At 39.6% G+C, this 25234-nt stretch overlaps 2 protein-coding genes across 2 annotated transcripts in view; one reads left to right on the top strand and one right to left on the bottom strand.

Moving 5' to 3' along the window:
* LOC137284830 (caspase-7-like) overlaps positions 1–25234 on the top strand; it is a 654824-nt gene that overhangs the window by 28127 nt on the left and 601463 nt on the right. The window lies entirely within an intron of this gene.
* On the bottom strand, positions 10970–17634 carry LOC137284948 (uncharacterized). The gene is made up of 5 exons (XM_067817031.1): positions 17496–17634; positions 16953–17066; positions 15343–15424; positions 12677–12838; positions 10970–11193 (listed from the first exon to the last, which is right to left on the bottom strand). Exons 1-5 carry the CDS (start codon positions 17619–17621, stop codon positions 11099–11101), a joined length of 579 nt encoding a protein of 192 aa, XP_067673132.1. The 5' UTR covers positions 17622–17634; the 3' UTR covers positions 10970–11098.

Genomic DNA, 25234 nt, shown 5'->3' with positions numbered 1-25234 from the left:
TGGACATATGATTCATACTATGCGTATATTCTAAAATGCATGGACTGTATTTATTTCCAGCTTGTTGGAATATATTAAATAACTGATTTGATTTGGCTCATCGTCTACGGAAATAAATGATCCTCTCAGACATTACTCTCTGCCAACCTCCACAGGTTCAGACGGTCTGTAAAGTGAGCTTCATATTTATTCCCAAGTTGAACCGAAAGAGTTAACAGTGAACCAGCCAGTGACAGAACTAGGTGTAAAAACAACAGACAAAAACGAAATGTGGTGTATCTAACAAGTGTATTTAAAATTACTATTTTCAAAGCAGTACAAAGGAATAAATATGATAGTACACAAAAAAGTAACAATATAAATACAGATGTAATATAATATAGATGTGACTATCGTAACAAAGACAGAGATGGTAATATTATCCTTTCAAGAAGTATCCAACTTAAAGAAAGAGCTACTCAGAGGGTATCCAATGTATGTGGTCATGACAAAACACAATTCTGGTCTTCTTGTGTCTTGAGAAATACCTTGAGAAGTAAGACAAGAGTTAACTCTAATATACCAAGATATCCCACCAGATCTTTAGGCACTGTTGAAACTCTAAGTGAAGATGCCTGAAGGGTTTTAGTAGATTATAAGAATGAATAATAAATGGACATTCATAATGCTCGCAATCCAGACACATATGCCTGCTCAAGGAGCTACAAGGGGAATATGTATAGACATTTACATAGGAAGTGTTGAATGGATGTAACTGTCACTATGGTACTTTGAGAACATACGGGTTTTGATCTGACTTGCTTTCAAGTTGGACACAATTTCACTTCTAGTGGAAGTAAGTTCAGGAGGATATGGGCAGAGCTGGAGAAGGACCTGGAGGAAGATGTTTTTAGTCGCTATTTAAGAACTTGGAGGAGATTGTTGTCACTTGATCGGAGTGCATGTGTGCATGTAGTTAAGAGTTTAGATAGAAAGGGCCGCTGTTATGTAGACATCGGCAGGTGACTCTGTTCCAGCTTGTGGTCTCCTGAGCACTGTCTCATGTGCACATATCTTGGCGTTCTTGTGATGAATGGTGCTCCTGATTTTTGCAACACATGTAACAATGCCCTGATTTTCTAAGCCCATCAAAGTAGGAAACCAACTGCACAGTTATAGGCCTGGTAATGGTGACTAGGTTTCTATTAGAAACGTTATCTTACTGTTAAACTAAAATCATATTCCAGGATTACGTACTGAATCGACCAAACGCACCTAGAACTTTTTTATCTCCGTACCATCTGCTTGGTCTCTAGAACAACATGAGGTCAATACAGTGCAGAGTTCACAATGTGTGCTAAAGTTGAAAGGTTATTCAGATGCACAAACAACAGAATCAGTGCCACATCTTAACTGCCGTACAATGAGATGTTGTTACGGGATAAGACCAACGTTTCAGGGTACGGTAACGATCAGAAGCACATGAGAATATCTAACTTGGCAGATGGATTCAGAAGCCAGGTCAGAGGGTCAGCAGCAACTGTATCCACCTTGTGCATCGATGTAGGCCTGGTACCTTCCCCTCACTAAGGCCATTACATATCGATGAAAGCCCCCGGAAGATTCATTCCATAACCGAGGATACCCCTAAAGATCCAGGGACCCTATTCTCGAAAGGATCCTAGCCCTAAGATATCCTAACTTTGATCCTGGGGTCTAGGATAGGTGTCCTACCTTATTCTCAAAAAGTATCCTAGCGCTAGGATATCCTAACTTAGGACAAATACTAGGATAGGTTCCGACTTGTCTTAAGTCCATCTTAGTGGAAATCAACATGGTGTGGTACTTGTTTGTTCACCAATTTTGACGTTGTGAAAACTTAATTACAGCTGACTTTACAACAGCACACAGTTTGTATGAGTTATAAGAAGATTTTTTGAGTTTATATAATCAATTTATCAGTTGTGAATAAGACTTACTTGTTGCAGTACACATATTCTTTAGATGTACAACCGATGTGTATTTATATTCTTACCCATTCTATCCCTTTTTATTCACATCGCTCTTTTCTGTCACGTTCCTCTGAAATGTCAATGTCAAGGCCAACGTGATAAGGAAAGTAACTTCTGTTTATTTCCTAAGTGAATTTTCACTTTGTGAGATGACGCATAATGAAAATTCAAGTCATGATAAACATTAAAAAAATCAAATAACACTATTTTTTGCACATCTTAATTCTCTTTTTGGCAGACTTTCAAAATCTGACGACAAATGTTATGTCCTAGTTTAATAAATGAATTTGATGTGATGAAAATGTTGAATATGTTAACAATACCTATATCTGATAAAATAGTTTAGATCTATTCGAGTACAAGTTCACTATATTTTCTAGATGCAAGGTATGAAGTTTTATTATAAATTTAATTAATTACAATTTCTTCTAGATCAAGTAAGTCCACCAAAAGCTGAATTTCACCACTTTCAAACCTTTTATTCGATTTCTATTCTCACCATTTGTCTTGTAAACGAGACCATAGCTGCCCTTACATATAGTCTGGTTCATAATTATTGAGAATTTTTCTTCTTACTTTGAGCTATCCTAACACCTCAACTGATTCACTGATACTTAAAACTAAGTAATGGTATAAGGGAGGTAACTCATCTTGGCCTACTGAGTATAGTACAATTAGAGTTACCTCCCCTGAATTTGTAGCAGACGTCATTTTCCTCAGCACTGTCAACAATGTCTGCTGAAGATAAAAGAAGGTTGATTTTTGAGTTGTGTAATCAAGGAATTGATGATGTAAATACATTGGCAGAGAGAACAGGAACTCCTCTTTCAATTGTGTATAGGATTAGGAAGAATTTTAAAGAGGGAAAGGATTTTGGGCACTAGAAAGGAGCAGGGAGACCCAGAAAATTGGACTTCTCAGATCGCGTCCGGCTGGGAATTTTAGCGTCTAAAAAGCAAAGGGCAAGCATCTCCAACATCAGGTATGAAATGATAGAAAGGGGATCAACAGTTGTATCAAAATCTACAGTTAGAAGAAATTTGATTGATCTTGGATGGGAGAACAAGACTGGAATTCCTTCTCCTCTCATGAAACAAGAACATAAAGACAGGCGTGTTGAGTGGTGTTTGGCACATGAAAACTTTGACTGGGAAAATGTGATTTTTACTGATGAAAGCTCAATATGGGTATATCCCAATAATGTGAAAATATGGACAAAGTCTGCGTCAGCACCGTTGTATCGACGACCTAAATGCAGCCCAAAGTTTCATGTATGGGGAGGGATATCCTTATTAGGAACGCCCCGCTGTGTGTGTTTGAGGGAAATCTGACAAGTCAACGCTACACTAACATATTAGATAATTTTCTCCTTCCAAGTGCACATGTGTTTTATGGAAATGACTGGATTTTGCAGCAAGATAATGATCCTAAACACACCGCAAAACATGCCAAGCAGTGGTTTCAGGAGAAAAATGTGACTGCATTACCATTTCCTGCATATAGTCCTGACTTAAATCCCATTGAGAACATTTGGGGGATGATGAAGGAATGTGTGAATCAAAAGGGGTTGACAAAAATTGAAGACATGAAGAGAGAAGTGGTCCGATACTGGGACAGCATAACTCACGAGACACTAACCTCTCTGATAGGAAGTATGCCTACCCGTCTTAGACTGTGCCGTGAAGCTCAAGGAGACTTGATAAAATATTAAATTGTTACCTACACAACATGAAAAGGTCAGTTCACTTTCACAATACATTCAATTTTATCTGATTTGTTCTCGTTTAATAATATGAAATGCTTTAGCTATTCTCAATAATTTTGAACCATACTGTATGTGTTTTTCTTTGCAATGAATTATTGATAATATTTAGGTGAACCTGATGAAGTTTTTTTTCTATCTCACCTACTGAAGAGCTCGCTATCCTAGCTTGGATCAGTTACTCAACTTAGGACAAGGATAAGATCGTTTCGAGAATGAGTCTTATCTTAACAGTAGGATGTCATAACTCCTGTCCTAACTAGTTAGGATCTGTCTTAGCTGGGACACGTTCGAGAACAGGCACCCAGTTTGGAACTGATCTCCAGTAACCCCTGCTTGTTGTAAGAAGCGACTGTCTTGATCAGGTGGTCACACTTGGTTGACACGTCATCGTGTCTCAGCTGCATTGATTGGTGGTCATGATATTGATCACTGATTGTCTGGTTAAAATCTCGATTATTTACAGTTGGAATACTGCGGCGTAAAACTGAACTCACTCACCCAAATCCGAGGACGCATTTGGCGGTGTTCCTGCAGCTATGTTTGAGGATTCGGATGAGGTAGCAAATCCTGGGCTTCATATGAGCGATGGTAACACAATAATATTGTTCTGACTTAGTTGCTTCTACACAGCTCGAGCAACGTGGGTTCTGGAAATATTGTGTTGAAACGTCGTACTGTTGCAAAAAAGGTAAAGCGGTCATTGGCAACATTTCCTCTCGATGCCTCGCAGTGTTGAAGCCTCCTTCAGTTATCCAACATCATATCACAATGCCATCACCCTCAAGCGGCATGCTTCCAGAACTCATGGCCTGATGTAACTTTCACCTGTAGACACGGTCCTGCGGTCAGAACGGTAAACAAAAAAATGTGACTTTTCTTCACACACCTTCTCCACATCGCAAGTGTTGTCAGTCCCTTTGGAGACGTCGACGGCGATTTTCTGGCGTCAGGATTGCGGTAGACGCGCAGCCGTCATCGAACTGTTCTCACACAAACAAAATGTAACCAGGTATGGTATGGACTATATGGGTTTCAAATCCATGTTTCAAATCCATGTTTCAAATCCATCAGTCTTGACATGAGGTCGTTTCTGGCTGATGGTCACTTTGAGGAAGGTCTATAATGTTATTTCTATAGACATTGAATCGATGAGCGACGTTACTTTGCGTGGTAGATCTAGAGGGTTGATACGTACCTATAGCTCTCCAATTGTCAGTAGTCTGGAATGTCGAACCCGTTCAAGAACGATGAATAAAAGAATCAAATCAAATCAAACGCTTTATTTTCAAGATTACCGATGAAAGAATGATCACCACAACGTTTGATCAGTGAAGATCCGTATTCTTGGTCCTGGTCTTCGATAGCCCGTGCGATCCAGGGTTTCGGGTTGTTCGACTCGCTGATTTGGTTGACACATGACATAGTATACCATTTGCATAGATTGATGCATGTTGCTGATCACTGGATTGTCTGGCTTAGACGCAGTTATTTGCAGACCATCACTATAAAGCTGTTAAGTTGCTGAGTGCGGCTTTAAACAACAAACAATTTTTGTCTCCAAGTATACATCAGCCGAAAGTTTAAGCCGTGCGACGTGTGTAAGTCATCTACTCCCATGTTAGGGAATATAAACAAGAAGTTCATCTAATATTTTACAGGTTACATATGTGTGCAATTCATCTACTAATGTTACCGGGTACAAGTACCTGCAGTTCGCATACTTTTGCAGGGTACAGTTGCATGCACGGTGTAGTTGACTGACTATTGCTAATGGGCATCCATACCTGCAGGGGGTATGTTACACATTACAGTTATCTGTGACTATGTACATGCATGAATGCAGTTGATTTGGGAACAGGTCAAAATGGCCACACGACAAAATGGCCACACTGACCCTAGTCAAAATGGCCACACACAAAATTCAAAATGGCCACAACCCCTAGTCAAAATGGCCACACAAAAAAGTCAAAATGACCACAGAGAAAAGTCAAAATGGCCATACATTGTTTTATGAGTTTTTAATGCTCATGACATTTGAATTATTTGATATCAAAGTGTGACGATGACAAAAGAAGCTATATCACACAACAAAACGGTGTTTATTATTCAGGTACTTTCCTAATTGATACTTTGAGACACATTCTCATCCCATAGAACCTGGTAAAATTCAAGTTCAGATGAAGGTAATGACCACTTATCCTCTAAAAGGTTTGTTAATTACTGTTTAGCATGTGATTACATGCATGATTAAGATGCCCTGTTAACTAATTAAGCCTTAATTGACTGATTCATTGTTCGTCAATGTGTTTTTTTTCGAATTGTTCTTATACAATCATGTGAAAGGTAAGTATAAATAAATAATAAGTAATGCCGTACATGAATATACAACATGCACATATACATTTGTTAATGCACTAGAATTAAAATGGTCTCATGAATGACATGTAAAAATAAACAGTAAAAAGGTGTTTGTATTTGAAGAAAATACATATATATATATTTGTTATTTGTTGAAAATGATCTAATCATACATGTGTAATAAACATCACGTTTTGCCTGATATAACTTACAAATAAGTATGAAAAATAATAAAATAATGTATGGCCATTTTGACTTTTTGGTGTTGCCATTTTGACTTTTTGGTGTTGCCATTTTGACTTTTTGGTGTGGCCATTTTGACTTTTTGGTGTGGCCATTTTGACAAGGGGTTTGTGGCCATTCCGACTTTTTTGTGGCCATTTTGACTTGCAAGATTTGTGGCCATTTTGACATGTGGCCATTTTTATTAGGACCCGATGATTTACTATGCTGTTTTCAGCAGCAGTCAACACTGTTCGAGCAATGTTATGACGGCGTCTGGTAATGTTCGATTCTGTTCCAGACAATTGACACGAACAACGACCCAGTTTGTAGCCGGGTGTAGCCGGGTTTGACCATAAGGCATGTAGAGGCTGGTGTAGTGATTCAAGGCAAATGTTATCGATAACAACTTCTTCATTTGTTTATCAGAATGTTTATGGGCTGCTTCTTGCCCATTAGTCAGGTGAATCTTAAAGAAGGAAGAACTAGTTCCAAAACATTTGTCTTGTCCATGTGTTGCCGCTAACGACCAGCTTCCACTCCTGGGAATCTCTTCCAACCCATACCAGGGTATCAATGTCAGGGAATATCTGGTTAGAGATACGTCGAACCGTCTCCTATGCCGAATCATCTTGTATTTGCAATCTCTTTTTGTCATTTAAAGTAATTTAAAGTCATTTTGGCATATTGGTCTGCTCCAGTAGGTATGTGAAACAAATCACCAATTACAAAATACTTAACTGGTAGGAAAACATTGAGGTAGGGAAGAATAACATTCGTCTCAATTCAATACCATTTTCAATTGTCACATGTATACACCTCACCTCACCTGAGGTTGTTATTGTACAGTCGAGCAAATATACATGAACCCATTCTTCCTATTGTGTTTTCTACCCAGTAACATTCTCAAGCCCATGGTGCTAGAACAGAGGAATGAGTAAGTTTATAGCATTTAGCGGGAAATTTATGTGAATGTCTATTTGTAAAAACAGAGGTAAGTATCTTCAACGTGTAATCTCTTTCCAAACGTGAAGGACGTAAGGATCACTAGGTCAAATAATCAGCGTCTATTTATTTCTCTGGTTCTTGGTAACCAGAATGTTGGTTATCATGAGAATAGTGAAATATCCCTATTCTGATTTGTAAGGTATGTTCCATTTTTCGTTACAGGTGAATTGACGTGCCTTCCATGTGTTTGTGACTAGTGCTAAGATAACATTTTCATGCTGATTCGGCATCGGATAATTGACTCTACAGAGAATGTGAATTCGTTTAAGTATAGAGCTGTTTGTGGAATATTTACACATTGGGTATATGATTGATGATATCGAACCACCCTCAACTAAAGGGATGCAATCGAGTTCTAAGATGTTCATGCAACCAAGAGTTATCGCATCGTCCACAAAGCACTAAGGTGATCATAAGTCACTAAGGTAACCATAACGCACTATTTAAGAGTGGGAGGTGTATGTGTATGTGTATGTGTATGTGCATGTGCATGTGCATGTGCATGTGCATGTGCATGTGCAGGTGTAGGTGTAGGTGTAGCTGTAGGTGTAGCTGTAGGAAGATAGTGTTTAAACCACTACAGACATTTTGAAATTCACAGCAAATCATAACCCTCTATTTTTCAAGTCACTCCTGCACATCCGTGTCTTACTGCACAGATACATGGGTATATCTCGCCAAGTAGAAATCAGGAATTTTCATTTTGATTTCCAGAAAAGGGGCTCATGGGTAGCCTAGTGGATAAAGGGTTAGCTCGTCACGGCGAACACCCGGGTTCTTATTCCAACATTGGTGATGTTACTGAAATATTGCTAAAAGCGGCGTAAGAGCAAACTCAGTCAGTCAGTCCATCAGCAACATATGAAACATTTTCGAATCGGAACTGCCATTTTGTACATATTGTAATGTGGTAGTTGAGATGCGCACTTCATTGCGTATCCTCTTCTCAGATTAAACTTCTATCAAAATTATGCTCTCGCAGATCAAAAAGTCAGTCAGCATATATAAATCTCTAATCACGAACACTACGGTCATGAAAGTCCAGAGTAATCTTCTATTTGTCAGGAAAGATTATTTATATTAGCCAAACATCGATTGTATGTATACTGAGAAAAAATAAGAAAATTCACATTCTTTCTTCAGGGCACTATAAAAGAACAAGAGATGGTCTAATGGTTAAATTGTTATCATTCCATTGCTGAGATCTGTGTGATGTACTCGATACACTGACAGTCCCACAATCAGATCCATTAGGCTACACCGCCGTTCCAAAACATGGGTATACATAATGTCAAGTCACAAGAATAAAAATTCGAATTTTCTCAGTTCAACATTGTGCATGGCCTCCTCACGCATTCACCTAAGCCAAACACCGTCTCCTCATCGACTGCCTGATGCTTGTGTACAAGTGGTTGGGGATTCTGCGCCATTGCTCGTGTAGGTGCAGGTGCATCCCAAACGTGCTGTATTGGATTAAGGTCAGGGGACCTCGATGGCGAGTCCATGACGTTGATTCCAAGGTTTTGAAGGAAATTTCGTGTCAACGTCGCGGTATACAGATGAGCATTATCATGGAACTGTAGACCTGGGCCATGAGCCGCCATGAAAGGAACGAGTTCAGGGGAGAGCACCTGGTCGCAGTAAGCAGCAGCTGTGAGGCTTCCACGGATGACCAGAAGTCGGGAACGGTTGTTCCCACAGAAAGCTTCCCACACCATGCTTCCGCCCCCGACTCTGCCGACTTACTGTACACAACATTGGGCATACCGTTCACGACATTGTCTCCAGACTCTGTGCTTGCCGTCGGCGAATCTGAGAATAAACCTGGATTCATCGCTAAAAACGACTCTATTCCAGTCTCTCTGGGTCTATCGGAGGTGACGTTGGGCCCACAGCAGACGTTGACGTTGATGAAACGGCGTCAATATTTACCCATGATATGGACCTCTAGAATGGAGATTGGCAGCGCACAACCGATTTCGAATGGTCAGTGAGGACAGTCGACCTCTAAACATTTAAGCCCGGTTCGTTTAGCCGGGAGAAATCTGTCATATAGGTGGCGTAGGACGATTTGACGGTCTTTTGCTCGTGACGTCACATGTGGACGACCCGACCTTGGGTGATCAGAAGTGGTGGCAGTTGGTTGTAGACGACCTCGCAAGTCATACACAGTACGGCGGCTGCATCCCATTGCTCTTGCGACGTCAGTAACTAATCATCCCGCTTGCAAGATGCCAACGGCACGTTCACGTTGCACATTTGACAATCGTGGCATTTAAAGCACCGTTAAAACTGTGGTTTAAAAGTGCTTTTTCAATTCTTGAGGCCAATGCAAACACGTGCAAATGAAGAAAACTTCGATACGAAGATCACGTGATCGACTGCATGTGCAAAACTTGATTTGGCACCAACGTCATTTTCACTACGAATGGATGGATTTGAGTGGGTTTTGCTAACGTTTATCTTGAGTCGAAAGATAGGGATCCCATTTCGTATACATAGATGTGTCATCAGAGAAATATTATTCATTACATTTTGTTAAGTTTCTTTTTTGACACAGTACATGTTGTGGGTTGGCATGTAGACATCGAGCATCGAGCAAGCCATGAGATTATTTCGTAATGCTTGGGAACGTGGGAGCGTTGCAACTGGTTCCATATCAAAGTGTCACACTGGAGCAAATGTCATCGTCCTGTCAAGTCTCTCCATGTTTGGAGCTGTTGTGCAAATGTGCCTACCTTGGTACCCGAACAATGTGCCTCCACCATGGATCGAACCCGGACTTCAGTGTCATACGCAGACGCATTATCACAACACTATTGCACTCCACGCAATATCCATGGTAAGAATATTGTGACATGTGTTCGCCTAAACAATACTGACTGGTAAACGTTCAGCAGCTTGCTGGCGTCGTAAGATCATTGCCCAGATTTGCGAAGTTCTCTTAGCGCTAAGATAGTCGACATAAGTGCCATTCATTAACATTAACGTACGACTATCTTTGAGGTTAGAGAGCTTCGAAAATCTAGGCCCTGAACTGTTACCTTCCAAATAATAGTGATTTTGACATGTGTATGTACATCTCTGTTAACGGGTAACGTGAGAATGTCCCATTCAATGATGTGTCAATAAATGGTCACGTTGAAGAACATTTTTGTACTAGCGTTATCATCCGAACGAAGGTAATCAGTCTATAAACATGCGATTCGTGTTTGAAATTCAGAGTAGAATTGAAATCCCAATTTTCACAATGCACCAGATACATCTGAAAGGCTAAATAAAAAAGTGAAATGTTTCTCGGGCAACGGCGCGTCACAATTATTTGTACGCGTGACAATTTTTTATTGCCATTTGCAAAAAAATAATTTTGACATGACCTCGTCCCGAAAGAAAGAATGTCTGTAAGAACGGGTGTCACCGAATCTACAACTCATTAAGACGTGCTAAACTTCCCAAGCTGTATTTCTGAGAGCAAAAATAAAAGGGAGTTCCTCCCGCGTCACTTTTTTTCTATCAAATATTTTTCCTACCACCCTCGTCACTTTTGAAAAAAATGTGGCCGAGAAACATTTAATTTTTTTATACAGCCTAATTCTTTTCAAATGTACAGATGAATATAAGGACGGGACGCTATAAACATTTATTGCTACAGAAACATATTCTTATCTACATGAAATACCGTTTTGTAGTGTAGCAACAATGAGATGGGCAGTGATAACGAATAAACGGCGAGCCATGAATATGTAGCCTGACATTATGGTCGGTAACAGGTAATTGGGACGTCAAAGACAGAAGGGTTTTGAATGCCAAGCTTGTATCCGCTGAAGAAGAGTGCTCGATTTACTGAAACTGAAACAAACAATTGTTGTATAAGAAACCAGGTGAGTACATGACATCCTCATAACTTAAGGGTATTACTGCTTGACAAGTATTAGATGAGCCAGCGCAGTGAACGCGTTTATGACAAGCAGGTGGAGGAGGTAATCTGGACGAATACACTTGGTTACTACAGGCAGATTGGCGATTAAGCTCGTGCAATACATGCCGACCGTGCCTTGAAATCAATACCACTACTGTTTAACATGTGTGTCGTAGAGCGATTTAGTTCCGCAAAACACGACACGATTCGCACGAGGAAATTGAACATTTCAGTGTTTAGACGACAATCTGTTTCCCTCTTGTTTCAAATGGAATGTCCTGGAGGATGTTCCCATTTATGCAGATTGGGATCATTTGTCAGGTCGTGGCTCATCTAACACTTGTCAAGCAGTAGTGACAGATATCTCACTCAGCAATAATCCAATGATATAAATAAATACCGTTTGTGAACAATCTGGATAAGACAATCCTTTGATTGGATTTGCGCCATTCGGGTGATTGCTGGTCAACCAGAGTTGATCTGATCCATTTAGACTGTGCTGACCACCAGTTATTGGAATCTAAGTCTAACCGGCACCAACATGTTTATGTAAATAATGTTAAACACGACAAACAAAACATCACAGGTTAAGGAAGAGATATACGACAAAATGTTATGGATGTCAACTTCTTTATTGCTTTCACAACGTTTCTGGGCTATTCCTTGCCTCAGGTATAGCCCAGAAACGTTGTGAAAACAATATAAAAAAAAAGCTGACGTCATACCACGTAGTCGTATATTAGAATACAGACTTCTAAATGCCTCTCAAGAGAATTTGTATGGATGACATGTTCTTTATTACGAAGAACTGGCATCCATAAATACGCTCTTCCTTGTGTGTATCAGTAAATGCCATTCAAAGACCTGATATCACCCGGAGTAGATTATTCAGTTGCTCGTGTTCAAAAACTGATATCAAAGGTAACTCCCTATTTTAACGTATAACGTATGTTCAACCAGTGTTTTTCACTAAAAAAAACAACCCCCCCCCCCCAAAAAAAAAAAAATACAAAAAAAACCAACACACACAACATTTTGCGTGGGTGTTTTGCACGCATATATTCTGGTGTACTTAATTTTAGAAAGTACCTTAAAAGCAGCATATAACAAATAATACATTTTGAAATGATTCAGGGTTGTAATGGACATTTCAAGCGCAAAGGATTTGAACTACGTATGTATAATTCTATTTCTTCACGCACTCGTACAAAACCTACCGAGAACACTGTTCCCATTGCTGAAAATTGATTGGTCTTTGTATGTGTTTGTGACAGATGCCTTTCGGCATGTCACGTTCAGGGACAGCTTGTTGTTTGGGGTTGGCTCATAGCAAACGCTCTTGACATTGAAGGAATCAGATCACGTGGATTTCTAGAAATGAATTTTGTCGCATCCTTACAAAATGGGACCTACCTGATGACAATTTACCAACGACCGCCATGGCTACAGGGATACACTCAGGGTTGGTGTAGGTGACGGTGGCGTTGAGGCTTCCCAGAGGTATCAACCAAGCATCGTATTTCAGCCCATTTGTCTTGGCGCCGATATAGCTGGAGCCAAGGTATGTAGATGTGACTAGATGGCAGAAGAGAGTTTTGTGACATAAGTTTACACATGAAAAAACATCTAGGTAGAGCATATGATCCTTTGTCACAATACCTGAATACTCACGAGCCACATACACCTCAGATATACGACGAGGGATGATGGTAAACATGGAAAGTACAGGGTCAAAATATTTATTACTTGATACAAAATGAGCTCTCATGAAATAACTTGCTATCTAGAGATCGAACGTTTTTCCGGCTAATATCCGAAAAGCCACTCTCCAAGCGTCCCGTCAACAAATATTTCAAATATTTTCTTGATCAGTCTCTGTTGTGTTTTTCACATCGTCATCAAATCCATTGTGATTTTCCTCACTTTCATTAAAGAATTCACGTTTACCCGACGGCACAGAACTACAGAATTGCTGAAATCGATTACATTTCATTTTGTAATTGTGATGCCGTAAATATTGCGTGATCCTGCGACCAAAGCTTGGCGGAGTGACACGAGTTTTTCAGCCCTGTAATCAGGTTTTCATTACCATAATACCGTTGTCGGGATTCCAGAATTGCACATAACAAGACTAATTCAAGCTATGAATAGTAATTACACTATTCTAGGTTCTTGTGTGTCCATTTTTGAGAGTTCTATTATTCCACCGGACGAGAGCGTGTTTTGTAAAAGTATAACACAGATTTGTGCCATTCGAGACCAACTCCTGGTATTCCGGGACAAGCCGAAGAGCGACTCGTGCCCCTCTGGAAGTATTTTATATCGGTGTATGAACATTGTAACTACTATAAACAAAGACAACAACTCTATTCCAACAGTGGCAGGCACTACAGAGGCAAAAGAATATTGTTGCTTTTTTTAAAAAAAGGTTGTAACCTGTTGAATAGATAGTAATAATGATAAAGTTCTCACGTAATTATACCCAACTACGGCATACGAATCGCACACGTTATTTTCTTCCTGAATAGTCAGTGAAAATAACATTTAGTAGTAATAAGAGAAAATAAATGCACAAAAATTATTTTAACATACACACCCAAAGGAACCTTACCCTCCTACGTTAACGGACTTCAGTCTTTAAATTGAAACAGTTTAAAAGTGGCATTAGTGAAACAGGTCCTTGATATTGTGAAACAGTGTTTTGGAACAACTAAAATTATCAGTGTTAACATTTTTTGCTTGCGCCTTAACATTTTTTCATTTTCTCTTTACACATTTCAATATCACCTGCCAAAACGTAGCAGTATTCAATCGGTATTTGTAATACTATCCATTTCACGTATAGAATGATTCTGTATGATAAAGAGAGGCTAGAATGCATGATATCATATAAGAGTACGAGAACTATGCCACAACTGAAAGCTGAAGAGAGAGAAAGAGACATTCGGATGGTGCAGATGCGTTGGACATACAATGCTGTTGCCAACGCCCTCGGATGACACCGTATCATGGTTATAAGACTCACTCAACGCTACAGACAGACTGACGTCACCGCAGACACGACCAAAAGTGGACGTACACGCATCACAACGATGGCTGAAGACAGTCACCTCCGTCATATAAGGAAGGAGGGTAACGTTTCTTTTGGTTCTTAGTGTATCTCGAACTGGAGAATTTGTGTAGTGTTCCATCATGAATTAGTGTACACTAGTACATGGTGTCAACCAGTTGTCTGAACTTGCATGTCTGAAGGGGAATTTATGATGAATATGGTGACAAAATATGAAGGACTCGAGAAGCTAAAATATGTCCATGGCAATGGAGTGAAAGTAAAGCATGTTGATTGAATTTAAAGTTGAATAGTTACATAAAAATATTGAATAGTTAGATAAAAACTTAGTGTTTTGCAAATGGAGGCTATTTATAACGTCACTAACTAAAATGTCGGAGGCGCATGTAGAATCTACAGAACGTACCTGAAATCGTCCGAGAAAACGCTCAAGTGGAGACGCTCATGTAAACACATTGTACTAGAATGTTAAGTGTTTGAACCTCTCACCGTCCATAGCACTATCTTTATTAAAAAAACCCCATCACATGAGGCAGTGAAGAATCTTCAGTTATGACGACTTTGATTCAAGCATGATGTACAGTTTACCTCGTGTCGCGTAAACTATACACTAACCAAACCTAGTGGATAAAGAGCTTACTCGTCTAGCCGCAGACCCGGTCGGGTTCGATTCCCTACATGGGTACAATGTGTGAATCTCATTTCTAGTTACCACCGCCGAGATATTGCTGGAATATTGCTAAAAGCGGCGTAAAACTAAATTCACTCACGAAGTAATAGACTAGTTGCCAGAGAATGCTATTTGCACAATATCTAAAGCTTGCTATTAGTTAACTCTATGGGTAAAGGGTTCGGCTGTTTTCACATATATACTCACATATATTCGGATTACTCTTTTTGAATACATGCTATAATGTAGCGGTGAACAGTTTCAGAGATGTTATTGAGAACCGACGTTGGGCCAACCTTGGAGCCGATGCTAATTATGCATGAAAGGAACAGTCATTACCTGGAACGCAGTTTGGTAGCATGGTTTCTGTGATATTTCCTTTTGTACATGTGCCATCAGCCGCAATGTAATAGCGCACACGCTGAAACATCAGTCAATTACCAAGTCTTTAAGTGTATATCACAGGTGAAAACAAAGAGTGAGTGAGTTTAGTTTCATGTTGCTGTTAGCAATAATCCAACAATATCACCAGCAATGAACTTCACAAATTGTTCCCATGTGGGGAATCGAACTCAAGCCACAGTGGGATCCAGAGTGAACTATACGCTAAAGTACTGTGGGATCCAATGTGTTTTAAATATTAAAGAACTATGAGATCTGGTGTGAACTATACGCCAAAGTACTGTGGGGTCCAATGTGTTTTAAACATTAAAGAACTATGAGATCTGGTGTGAACTATACGCCAAAGTACTGTGGGGTCCAATGTGTTTTGAACATGAAAGAACTATGAGATCTGGTGTGTACTATACGTCAAGAACTGTGGGATCCAATGTGTACTAAACATGAACGAACTGTGAGATCCGATGTGAACTATACACCAAGAACTGTGGGATCCAATGTGTATTAAACATGAACGAACTTTGAGATCCAGTGTGAAGTATACGTCAAGAACTGTGAGATCCAATGTGTACTAAACATGAAAGAACTAAGTAAGTGCCAAAGAAGTGTGGTATCCAATGTAAACGTCAAACATTCGTGGGATCGAATGTAAACTAAAGAAGTGTAAGATCTAGTGTGAACTAACCATAAAAATGGGGGATCCAGTGTGAACTAAACATTAAAGAACTGTGGGAACTAGTGGGAACTAAACGCTAAAGATCTGTGCAAAGTGAACTAAACGTCAAAGAACTGTGAGCCCTTTGTGAACTAAACGTCAAAGATCTACAGGGGTGCACTGTGAGCTAGTCCGCAATGGGAAATTGAAAGCACAACAATTGGGAAAGCACAACTGAGTCACACAACAAGGAACTGTAGGTTCAAGAAGAGATTATGAGATAAGAACCTTGCCCTTAACAGATAACATGCTTGAGGGAGACAACTGGAGAGATAAGTATTAGAACACTGAAACTAATATACAAGCACACATACTGACCTTGGTCTGCTGTGATCCCGATCAAGAAATGTATGGAGTTACATTGCGTAATCAAAATACTTTATTGGATAATAACTCATTTATTTATTATAACATTTACACGTTTCGGTATAGCTTCTCATACCGTTGTCAAGCAAGAATAAAATCACACAGCACAGATCTGACATACATGTGAAGGGGATTAAGTAAGACAAAATAGGGAATACATCAAAGGGATTAACAACAAGACGAATGGAAAAGACAACAGTGCAGTAACATGAGGACGATGTAGGAAGCCACTGTTGAGGGGGCTGAACAAGATTAATTAGTAATGATGTCTGGAGTGCACTGTTCTGTTGTTTTAATCAGTCCATTGTAGGCGGATGGAATGAGGTTTAAGGATCCATACCGAAACGTCGCCTCATAATAAATAAATAAATAAATAAATAAATAAATAAATAAAGAGGGTGTTATCCATAAAGTATCATATTATTTCTTAGTACTCATCAACTCCTAAAATGCCAATCAAACAGATTACCTTGCCGTAGTCTGTAACAACCCTGTTTCTAAACACACGCCCTGACATCCCAAAGTTGTAGTACTGCACGGCGGTGACCATCTCATAACCATTATAGTAGTAGTCGGACGTTATCTGAAGTAGGAATGCAAATATTTATATGAAAATATATAGGACATATGAAGCCGTTTCTGAATTGTTGGATCTACGAACGATTTTGCGTGAAGCTTTTCGATGTTTTGTCCGATAGCTTTAAAACTCTGAGCACATACAATAATAATTGTTGTCAAGTGTTTGAGGAAACACAAGGGCTTGTAACGCTAAAAACTGCCATCAAGGTATACGTGTAGAATTGTATTAGTACTATATATATTTTTTTTATTGTACTAATACCCCATCAGGGACAGTATATACCTTGATTGCAGTTTTTAGCGTTACAAGCCCCAGTGTGAGGAAATGCGTCTATGGTATATTGGTATCGCTGATACTATGCGTTGTACTAACGCTATTGTACAACTTTAAACATCAACAGTGCACATGACAACGACGTTAACATCAACTTACATCTTGTCCACTGGCGATAACTTGAATGTCCATCATCGTAGCTGACCATTTACCACCCATACAACAAGGCTTTCCCTGAGCCGTGACGGCCGCCAGACAAGACAGAGTCACCAACAGAAGCAGCATGATCGACGCAGAATGGATTAACTGTCACCAACTGACAGCTAGTTTTATAGTCTCTGGGAACGTTTGCGCGATTGTTCATACAATCAGCTGACACATTCAAAACCAGTTTTCCTATGTTTTCGTAGACAGAAGATAAAAGTTCCAGTTTAGCTTTATGCGTGTTAAGTGAAATCGGTGACCGAAATGAGAACCGTTTTAGATAAAATAGTTTTAACTTTAGGGCACTTTAAGTAAGACCATGTACAGAAATTGCAATGACATGCTGTTATAACCATTTTAAGGTTAATATTCAGTATCCGATGCTTGTCGTAAGAGTCGACTAACGGGATCGGGTGGTCAGACTGGCTGACTTGGCCGACAAATGTCATCAGTTCCCAGTTGCGTAGATCGATGCTCTTGATGTTGATCACTGGATTGCCTCGTCCAGACTCGATTATTTACAGACCGCCGCGATATCGCTGTAACATGGGTGAGTGTGGTGTAAAACTGAACTCACTCTGAAAAATCCACTCTAATTATCCAGACTTTTGGACTTTTCGTACACTGATACAGCCAAGACTGCACGTATGCATTTGTAACAAAAACGAGCATATGTTGACATTACAGATATAAACATGATTTTCATGCGATGTATGAAATTGCATTACAGTAATCATACTGAGGTAACTACAGTTAAAGTTAGTCCTTATATTTTCAATTATTGTGATTATTAGAATTTTTTGTATTATTAGTGTTGATAAAAAAAATCAGTGGAATCACGCACACGCACACGTACACGCACACACACACGCACACGCATTCGCACACAGACGGTCAGACACAAACATACACATATATGTGACACCCATGTGGTCACATGGTGGCGTAACCCCGACTGTAATGTACTATAAATTACCCGTTAATTTCAAGTCATTTGTTCGCCTGTATACAGTTTACATGCATGTTTCTTTCGTAGACCCAGACGCTATCAAATAAAAAACATGTTTAAAAATTGTACCGGGGTCAGTCAGACTAAGCTGGATCTTGTTATCTCCGTACCATCTGTCGGGACTCTAAAACAGCATGATGTCAATTCCGTGTATATTGCATCATACACATTGTTCATTCGTAACTACTCGTGTCATTCCAGCAAGCGCACACACGCACGATGTACCATATGTTGTACCAGCAGACATCCAAATATTGTTGCAATTAAACAGTGCTCAATAACATTAAATGTAACAGTACTCTGACTGAAAGGTTATGTGCAGTGACAAGTGAGTGAGTCGGTTAAGTTCCACGTCGCATTCAGCAAATTCCAGCTATATGGGTACGGTCTGTAAATAATCGAGCCTGGACCAGACAATCCAGTGATCAACAACATGAGCATCGATCTGCGCAATTGGGAACCGATGACATGTGTCAACCAAGTCAGCGAGCCTGACCACCCGATCAGGTAGTTGCCTCTTACAAGTGAGGTCGCCTTTTATGGCAAGCATGCCTATTCTACCCCGCACTTTCACAGGTCTGTAGTGATAAAGTAGTCCAAAATAGATAGTTCCGTTGGAGGGTTAGATGCCATCAGGTTTTACTACTATAACAAAGCTCTTTCTTTAGTTGCCAACAGGCACACCGTACACACACACACACACACACACACACACACACACACACACACACACACACACACACACACACACACACACACACACACACACACACACACACACACACACACACACACACACACACACACACACACACACACACACACACACACACACACAAATTATTTATCATCAGGTGTACCAAACCTAGTGGTACTTGATTCATGCCCATGTGTAAAGATGTGGCTAGAACCCACTCGAGCTGGTGAAGGTTTCGAATCTTCCTCGATTACCATGCTTCGTTTCTACAAGAATGCAAATGCTTGTGGTTTCATCAATGTGGTAAATGTCCAAAACTACATACATGTATTCCCAAATAAGTTGCAAATACACCATGGAAACAAATGAAGGAACACCACTTAATTGCAACTGCTGCATTTACTCTCAGATTTCCTCCACAACACTATTCAAAGCTGGTGACGAAAACTGGCACATATTGAAGGAACACGTTAATTTATAATTGTATCTGGCTCACAAGTAATTCACGGGCTTTTGCTTGTAAGGTCAGGACAATTTGAACTCAATCGTCACCTGTCAGCCCCGGGCGACGGCAAATGAACAGCTTTTAAAACAACCCCATGTCCTAATACTTGTCTTGGACAAAAAATGAAAGACCCGAATCTGCAACACGTTAAATCTGTTTTACGGTCAATACAATACAAGTGAAAAATTTCACCTAACACCAGGAAAAAAACCAGTCTGGATTATCCGCCCAATTCATCTGCGCGTAAAAGCGAAGTATGGCAATGACAGATATATGAATGAAGTTTTGAAATTTGATTACGTCATGTGTTCACGAAAAGGGCAAGGTTAAAATAAAGGTTAACCGCTTATCTGATTACTAGTATCACTTTACCCAGGTCAGGGCGTTACCCTGCTTTTGTGCGTATCTCGCAACATTAGTCAGAGGTTTCAAATTACTGAAAGTAAGGTAATCCATGTGAGTGTGCATGCAGGTGTGTTTGAGTATGTGATTGTGTTCACTTGTGTCGCTTAGAACCAGGGTTATAAACACATATAGGTGTTGACACCCTACCCTAGTACTATATAAAAGGAAAGGGATGTAACGACGTAACCACCCCCTCTTCAATTAAAGTTAGATTTCACCATGTAAAATGTTTTAAAGGCCCGCCGTAGCATACGGATGAGAAGTCAAGTGATATCGCTACAAAATGAGCTATATCACAATCGAATCATTGTTTCAAAAGTTATACCCCACGACTCATCGAAAACAGCTACCTCCTCAATTCCACGCAAAACTCATGGCTCACCCAAGACAGTGAAAACTCTAGTTTTAAATTCGTTTCTTAATTCAAGCCACGTTGACAGCAACTATGTTGGGTTAGATTCGATCGGCAGCAGCATTCTACAGGTCTAAAAACTTATTGCAAAGCCTAAATATCATTTCCTTGACTGTTAGCAGGCCTTTTCTCCAAAATCATCGGCAATCATGCTCACTTGTCCGCCAAAGATGACCTTGGCATTCAAGTGACATGAGGAGTAAATTGGTAAGAATAACTTTAGAGGTAAAATATTAACAAGTATAGTTTCCTGAAAGTGAATTAATATCAAAAGCATCTTATAAGCTCTAAAATTATTCTTACAATTTACATCATCAAAAATAGATGGAATATTTCAAAGTTCATATGTCGCGCCCATTAATAAACGGACAAAATCTTAAAGTATATTATATTTTCCACCAACTGGATGGTCCGAATAAGTTTGTTCGGATCTCCTCAGATCATTTGAATGTCGATTGACTTTACTCACATAACAAAGCATTGTTTCGTGAAATGAAGGCGAGTGAGATTTGTTAAGTGTTGAATCGTAGGTGTAAATTAAACGTTAACAGGGAATCAGTCGCTCGGTTTGACACCAAAATTAATGTGATATAATTGTATCCTACAATTAATTTAGTGTACAAATTCATTCACACTTCTTGAGAAGGTAACATTCACCTCACTGCAACAATGATCAGGTTCCCAGGCAGATCAACCGGAATGATCTCCACACAATTGCTGGTCTTCGTGTAACTTGTAATCTTAGATGAGTTAGCTCCCCTTATACACCTGGACATGATCTGCCCACCTTCTGGTGGAAAGGCCCGCGGGATTGAAGCACATTCAAATTTCTACCTAAATATAGCACAGGTCTAAGTATTGAACACAATGTACAGATGCATGATGAAATATAGTGACACATAATGGCGTGTATGTTGGTTTTACTATTAAATATGTCTGTCAAAGAAAGCATGCAGCAGTGTTTCATAGTTGCCAAACGTGAAACAAACAGTAAACGGGTAGTAAATGGCCAAATATATGATACGGGCATCATAGTCATTGACTGCAGTGTGTCGGGTATGTTTTAACAGAGTAATGTTTTGATATTTTATAATATTTTGATAAATCCGAATTTCAAGCGTGTAGTTCCTTTTGAGCAGGTTTTTGTGCTAATAAACTTCGCTGAAACACGTATGTACCATCAGGTACATATTTCCAACAACATGGAGCATACACGTTTGATCTTCGCATAGATGACAAAAAGCTTTCCATGCTATTAGTCATTTCTGCGTATGTGGGTATGTACATATGGTTTCATCAAGAGCCATTGTGGCTGAAAGGTAATAACCATCAAATGTCGATTCTTGAATGTACTGTGTGTGTGCGGATGTGCATATTTGGCAAGGTTCTCAAAACGTTTGTATTTAACCAAGTAAAGATGCCGTTACATGTTTCGCAATTTCGCATCATCATTTCGTATCTTCAATGCTTTCATCAAGACCCAGTCTCTTTGTATAGAGCGTCTATAATTAAAGAGCAGTTTGTCATTTGATGTATTTTCTCGTATGATTTTGAAGTAAATATTGCTTTAGTCTGACATTATAGGTGTTGTAAATGGATTCTTGACAAAATGTTTCGTGATGATATGAAAAGTAAATTCCTGCATACTGGTACTTTACTAATACTGCAATACCGAATTTTGTTCGAAATGGCTCATGTATCGTGGTTTTGACATGGCTAAAATATTGCCGATGTGATTGACTCACTGAAAGAGGCTATCGACCAACGTTGTTATCTCAATTAGCAAAGGTGAAGATCGATTTGATTTTCGAAGATCGAAAGCACCAAGGACCAAGCACAGTGTTATAAACGTGATACGTTCATGTTACCTGTATGTATAATCCCCGAAGAAACACTTGATGAAAGTACGAGATGTACAACCAAATTATCTTGAAACATTACACCCGCAACCTGTGGTAGCCCTATTGAGTAATATCGTCCAAAGATCAAACATGTTTAATCTCTGTACCTTTCGTATAATGAAATATGAATCTACCATTGGGAAATAAGACATTTATCATGTAAATTCTTGCAAACCAATCTCAGGGTGAACAGATACACGGAAGTGTTTGTTTGATCGAACCAGTACTATCACGTGTTTGTTGGTATGCATTGGTTGTTTTGCTTTACTTTACTGTCTATAAAGAGCTCAACAGATAGTCAGTAATGTAATGTCCCTTCTTTATCTTTATATTCTTTACCGTTTGTTTATATGTTTCAATATGCTTCACTTACCATAGAGTTTAGTGACCTGACGCAGAAAAGCAATCATTGAGGCATAATTGCATGGAACAGTGTTCCCGACTTTATCAGTGCAGCATGAAAACAGCTGCCGAAACGTACCGAATACCCATAAAAGTAGCGGACATTTCGTCAGTGTCATGATGTCCACCATGCTGCCCTTCCTGGCCACTGTCGTCTCTCTGGCGGCCGTCAAGGCTCAAGTCAAACCATGCTGCCCTTTCTGGTCACTGTCGTCTCTCTGGCGGCCGTCAAGCCTCAAGTCAAACCATGCTGCCCTTCCTGGTCACTGTCGTCTCTCTGGCGGCCGTCAAGGCTCAAGTCAAACCATGCTGCCCTTCCTGGTCACTGTCGTCTCTCTGGCGGCCGTCAAGGCTCAAGTCAAACCATGCTGCCCTTCCTGGTCACTGTCGTCTCTCTGGCGGCCGTCAAGGCTCAAGTCAAACCATGCTGCATTGCCACTCAGTAGTCAGCCACGATGATCGACGTTGGCGAGCTCTCCCAAAGAAACAGAATCTGTAGATGCTCCTTTAGGTGTTGAGGTGTTTTGTGTTGGATACAAATATAACTGTAATCTCCTTGTATATCTGTGAAGATATTGGCATCTGTTTGTCATCAAGGGACATTAGTATGAAATCTTCATACACGTTGTTAAGATGGGTGTCATGGTTGTGGCAGGTGGCCACCTGGTGGCATGATTACTTGACAGTGATTCAACAAATCCGTGCGAAATATTTATGTTCATTTGTATGAAAGGGGTAAATGTTTTGTTTGAATCCCATCATTTCAGTTTCATAACACATAACACAAACTAGCTTGCGGCTAGGTCAACATGTCATATCCTGTGGGCACTACATTCATTTAATGAAAAATCCTCCGTCAATCAGTCAGACTGACTGGAAAGCGTTTGGCGGCCTTTTACTGGAAATATTCACATTGGAAAGAACTGCTTCTCATGCTTCGATTATGGGAGTAAATCAACGCTCCCATGTTTTCTGATTCAGGTAAAGGCTGGCGTCTACTACGACTTCACTAACAGAGCCACTGCCACATCAACCAGAGGCATATATATGCCGACATGAAACTGAGTTACCAGAGACTCTGAGGTCATAGACGAAGCCTATGTTTATCAAGGAAAATATCAGCTCGTAAATCATTATTACTACTACATATCACACATCATTTGAAAGGTCTAATCCTACCGTTTATAAATATGAAAGTTACTTTTTTATCATACTATTTAAGTAATACACCTACAGCTTAAATAAGTTACTTTTTAATGAAAATGCAATCTTACGATTTTATATGTCCAGATAAACTACGAAGAAAGCAACTAAGGCAATTTTTTTCCATTTGTAACATGTCATGATATCTCCTGTTTTACTTGTATATTTTCATTGTTACGTAATCGAAAAATTGTGATAAAACGTTTTCTGAAAAAATATGTATGGTCGTGTATTTCCCGACATCAGTAACATTCCACTCGGTAACGTGAAATACCTCCGTTTTTGAAGCTTCGTATGAATAACATGTGAGGTGATTCGTTTGATGGTGGGTGTCTTGCGAAGGCTCTGAACATCAACAATATCACTGAACCATTGCCAAGAGTGTTTTCCCAGATGTAAGAAGCGATATTATTGAATAAAAATGGTTTCTAGTGACGCTTATTTGCCTCAGTCACCAAAAGGATCATGATAGGTCAAAATCAGACACGTCACCTAAATAAGACAATCAGATAACAGCAATATGAGCATTGTCCTCGTAAACGAAAACCTGTAGATTCAGACGAAAGTTGTGGGTAAAATGATGCTATTCTGAACGCTTCTGAAACACACACACACACACACACACACACACACACACACACGCAGAGAGAGAGAGAGAGAGAAAGAGAGAGAGAGAGAGGGACGTGTAAAGGTAAGACGAGCTGTACATAGCAGACGTATGTCAATACACTTGAGATAAAGTTGCCCCAACCCAAAAAGCAAAAAAGGGTTTCAAGAAGAAGTACACTTAATGAAAAAGACAGATCTGAAGCATGTCAGAATATTCAAGACATTACAATGCCGGTTGTGCGTTGAATCGGCAATCTTCGGATCATTGTTTCATTTTCATTGTTAGGTTAAGTCTTCTTGACCTCAGACACATTCTTGTAGAATTAATACTTTTATCTTGTGCAGCTTTGACAGAAAGTTACTTTGAAAACACCTGTTGAAAAGATAAAAGGAATAGGTTCCGTTCAACCAAACCAGTGCTGTGATGTAATATTTGTCATTATTTAAGAAATACCAGAATGGATCGGTTATATTTCGTAACTTGCATATATACAACTTAGCCGGTTGGCAGGGTGATGTCATTCGTTCGGTTTCAAATTTATTTGACACTA

The sequence above is a fragment of the Haliotis asinina genome, chromosome 5, assembly GCF_037392515.1.
Source record: "Haliotis asinina isolate JCU_RB_2024 chromosome 5, JCU_Hal_asi_v2, whole genome shotgun sequence".
In the NCBI taxonomy this organism is placed as follows: domain Eukaryota; kingdom Metazoa; phylum Mollusca; class Gastropoda; order Lepetellida; family Haliotidae; genus Haliotis; species Haliotis asinina.
The sequence above is the reverse complement of the archived record's forward strand: the minus strand, read 5'-3'. Positions and strand labels throughout refer to the sequence as shown.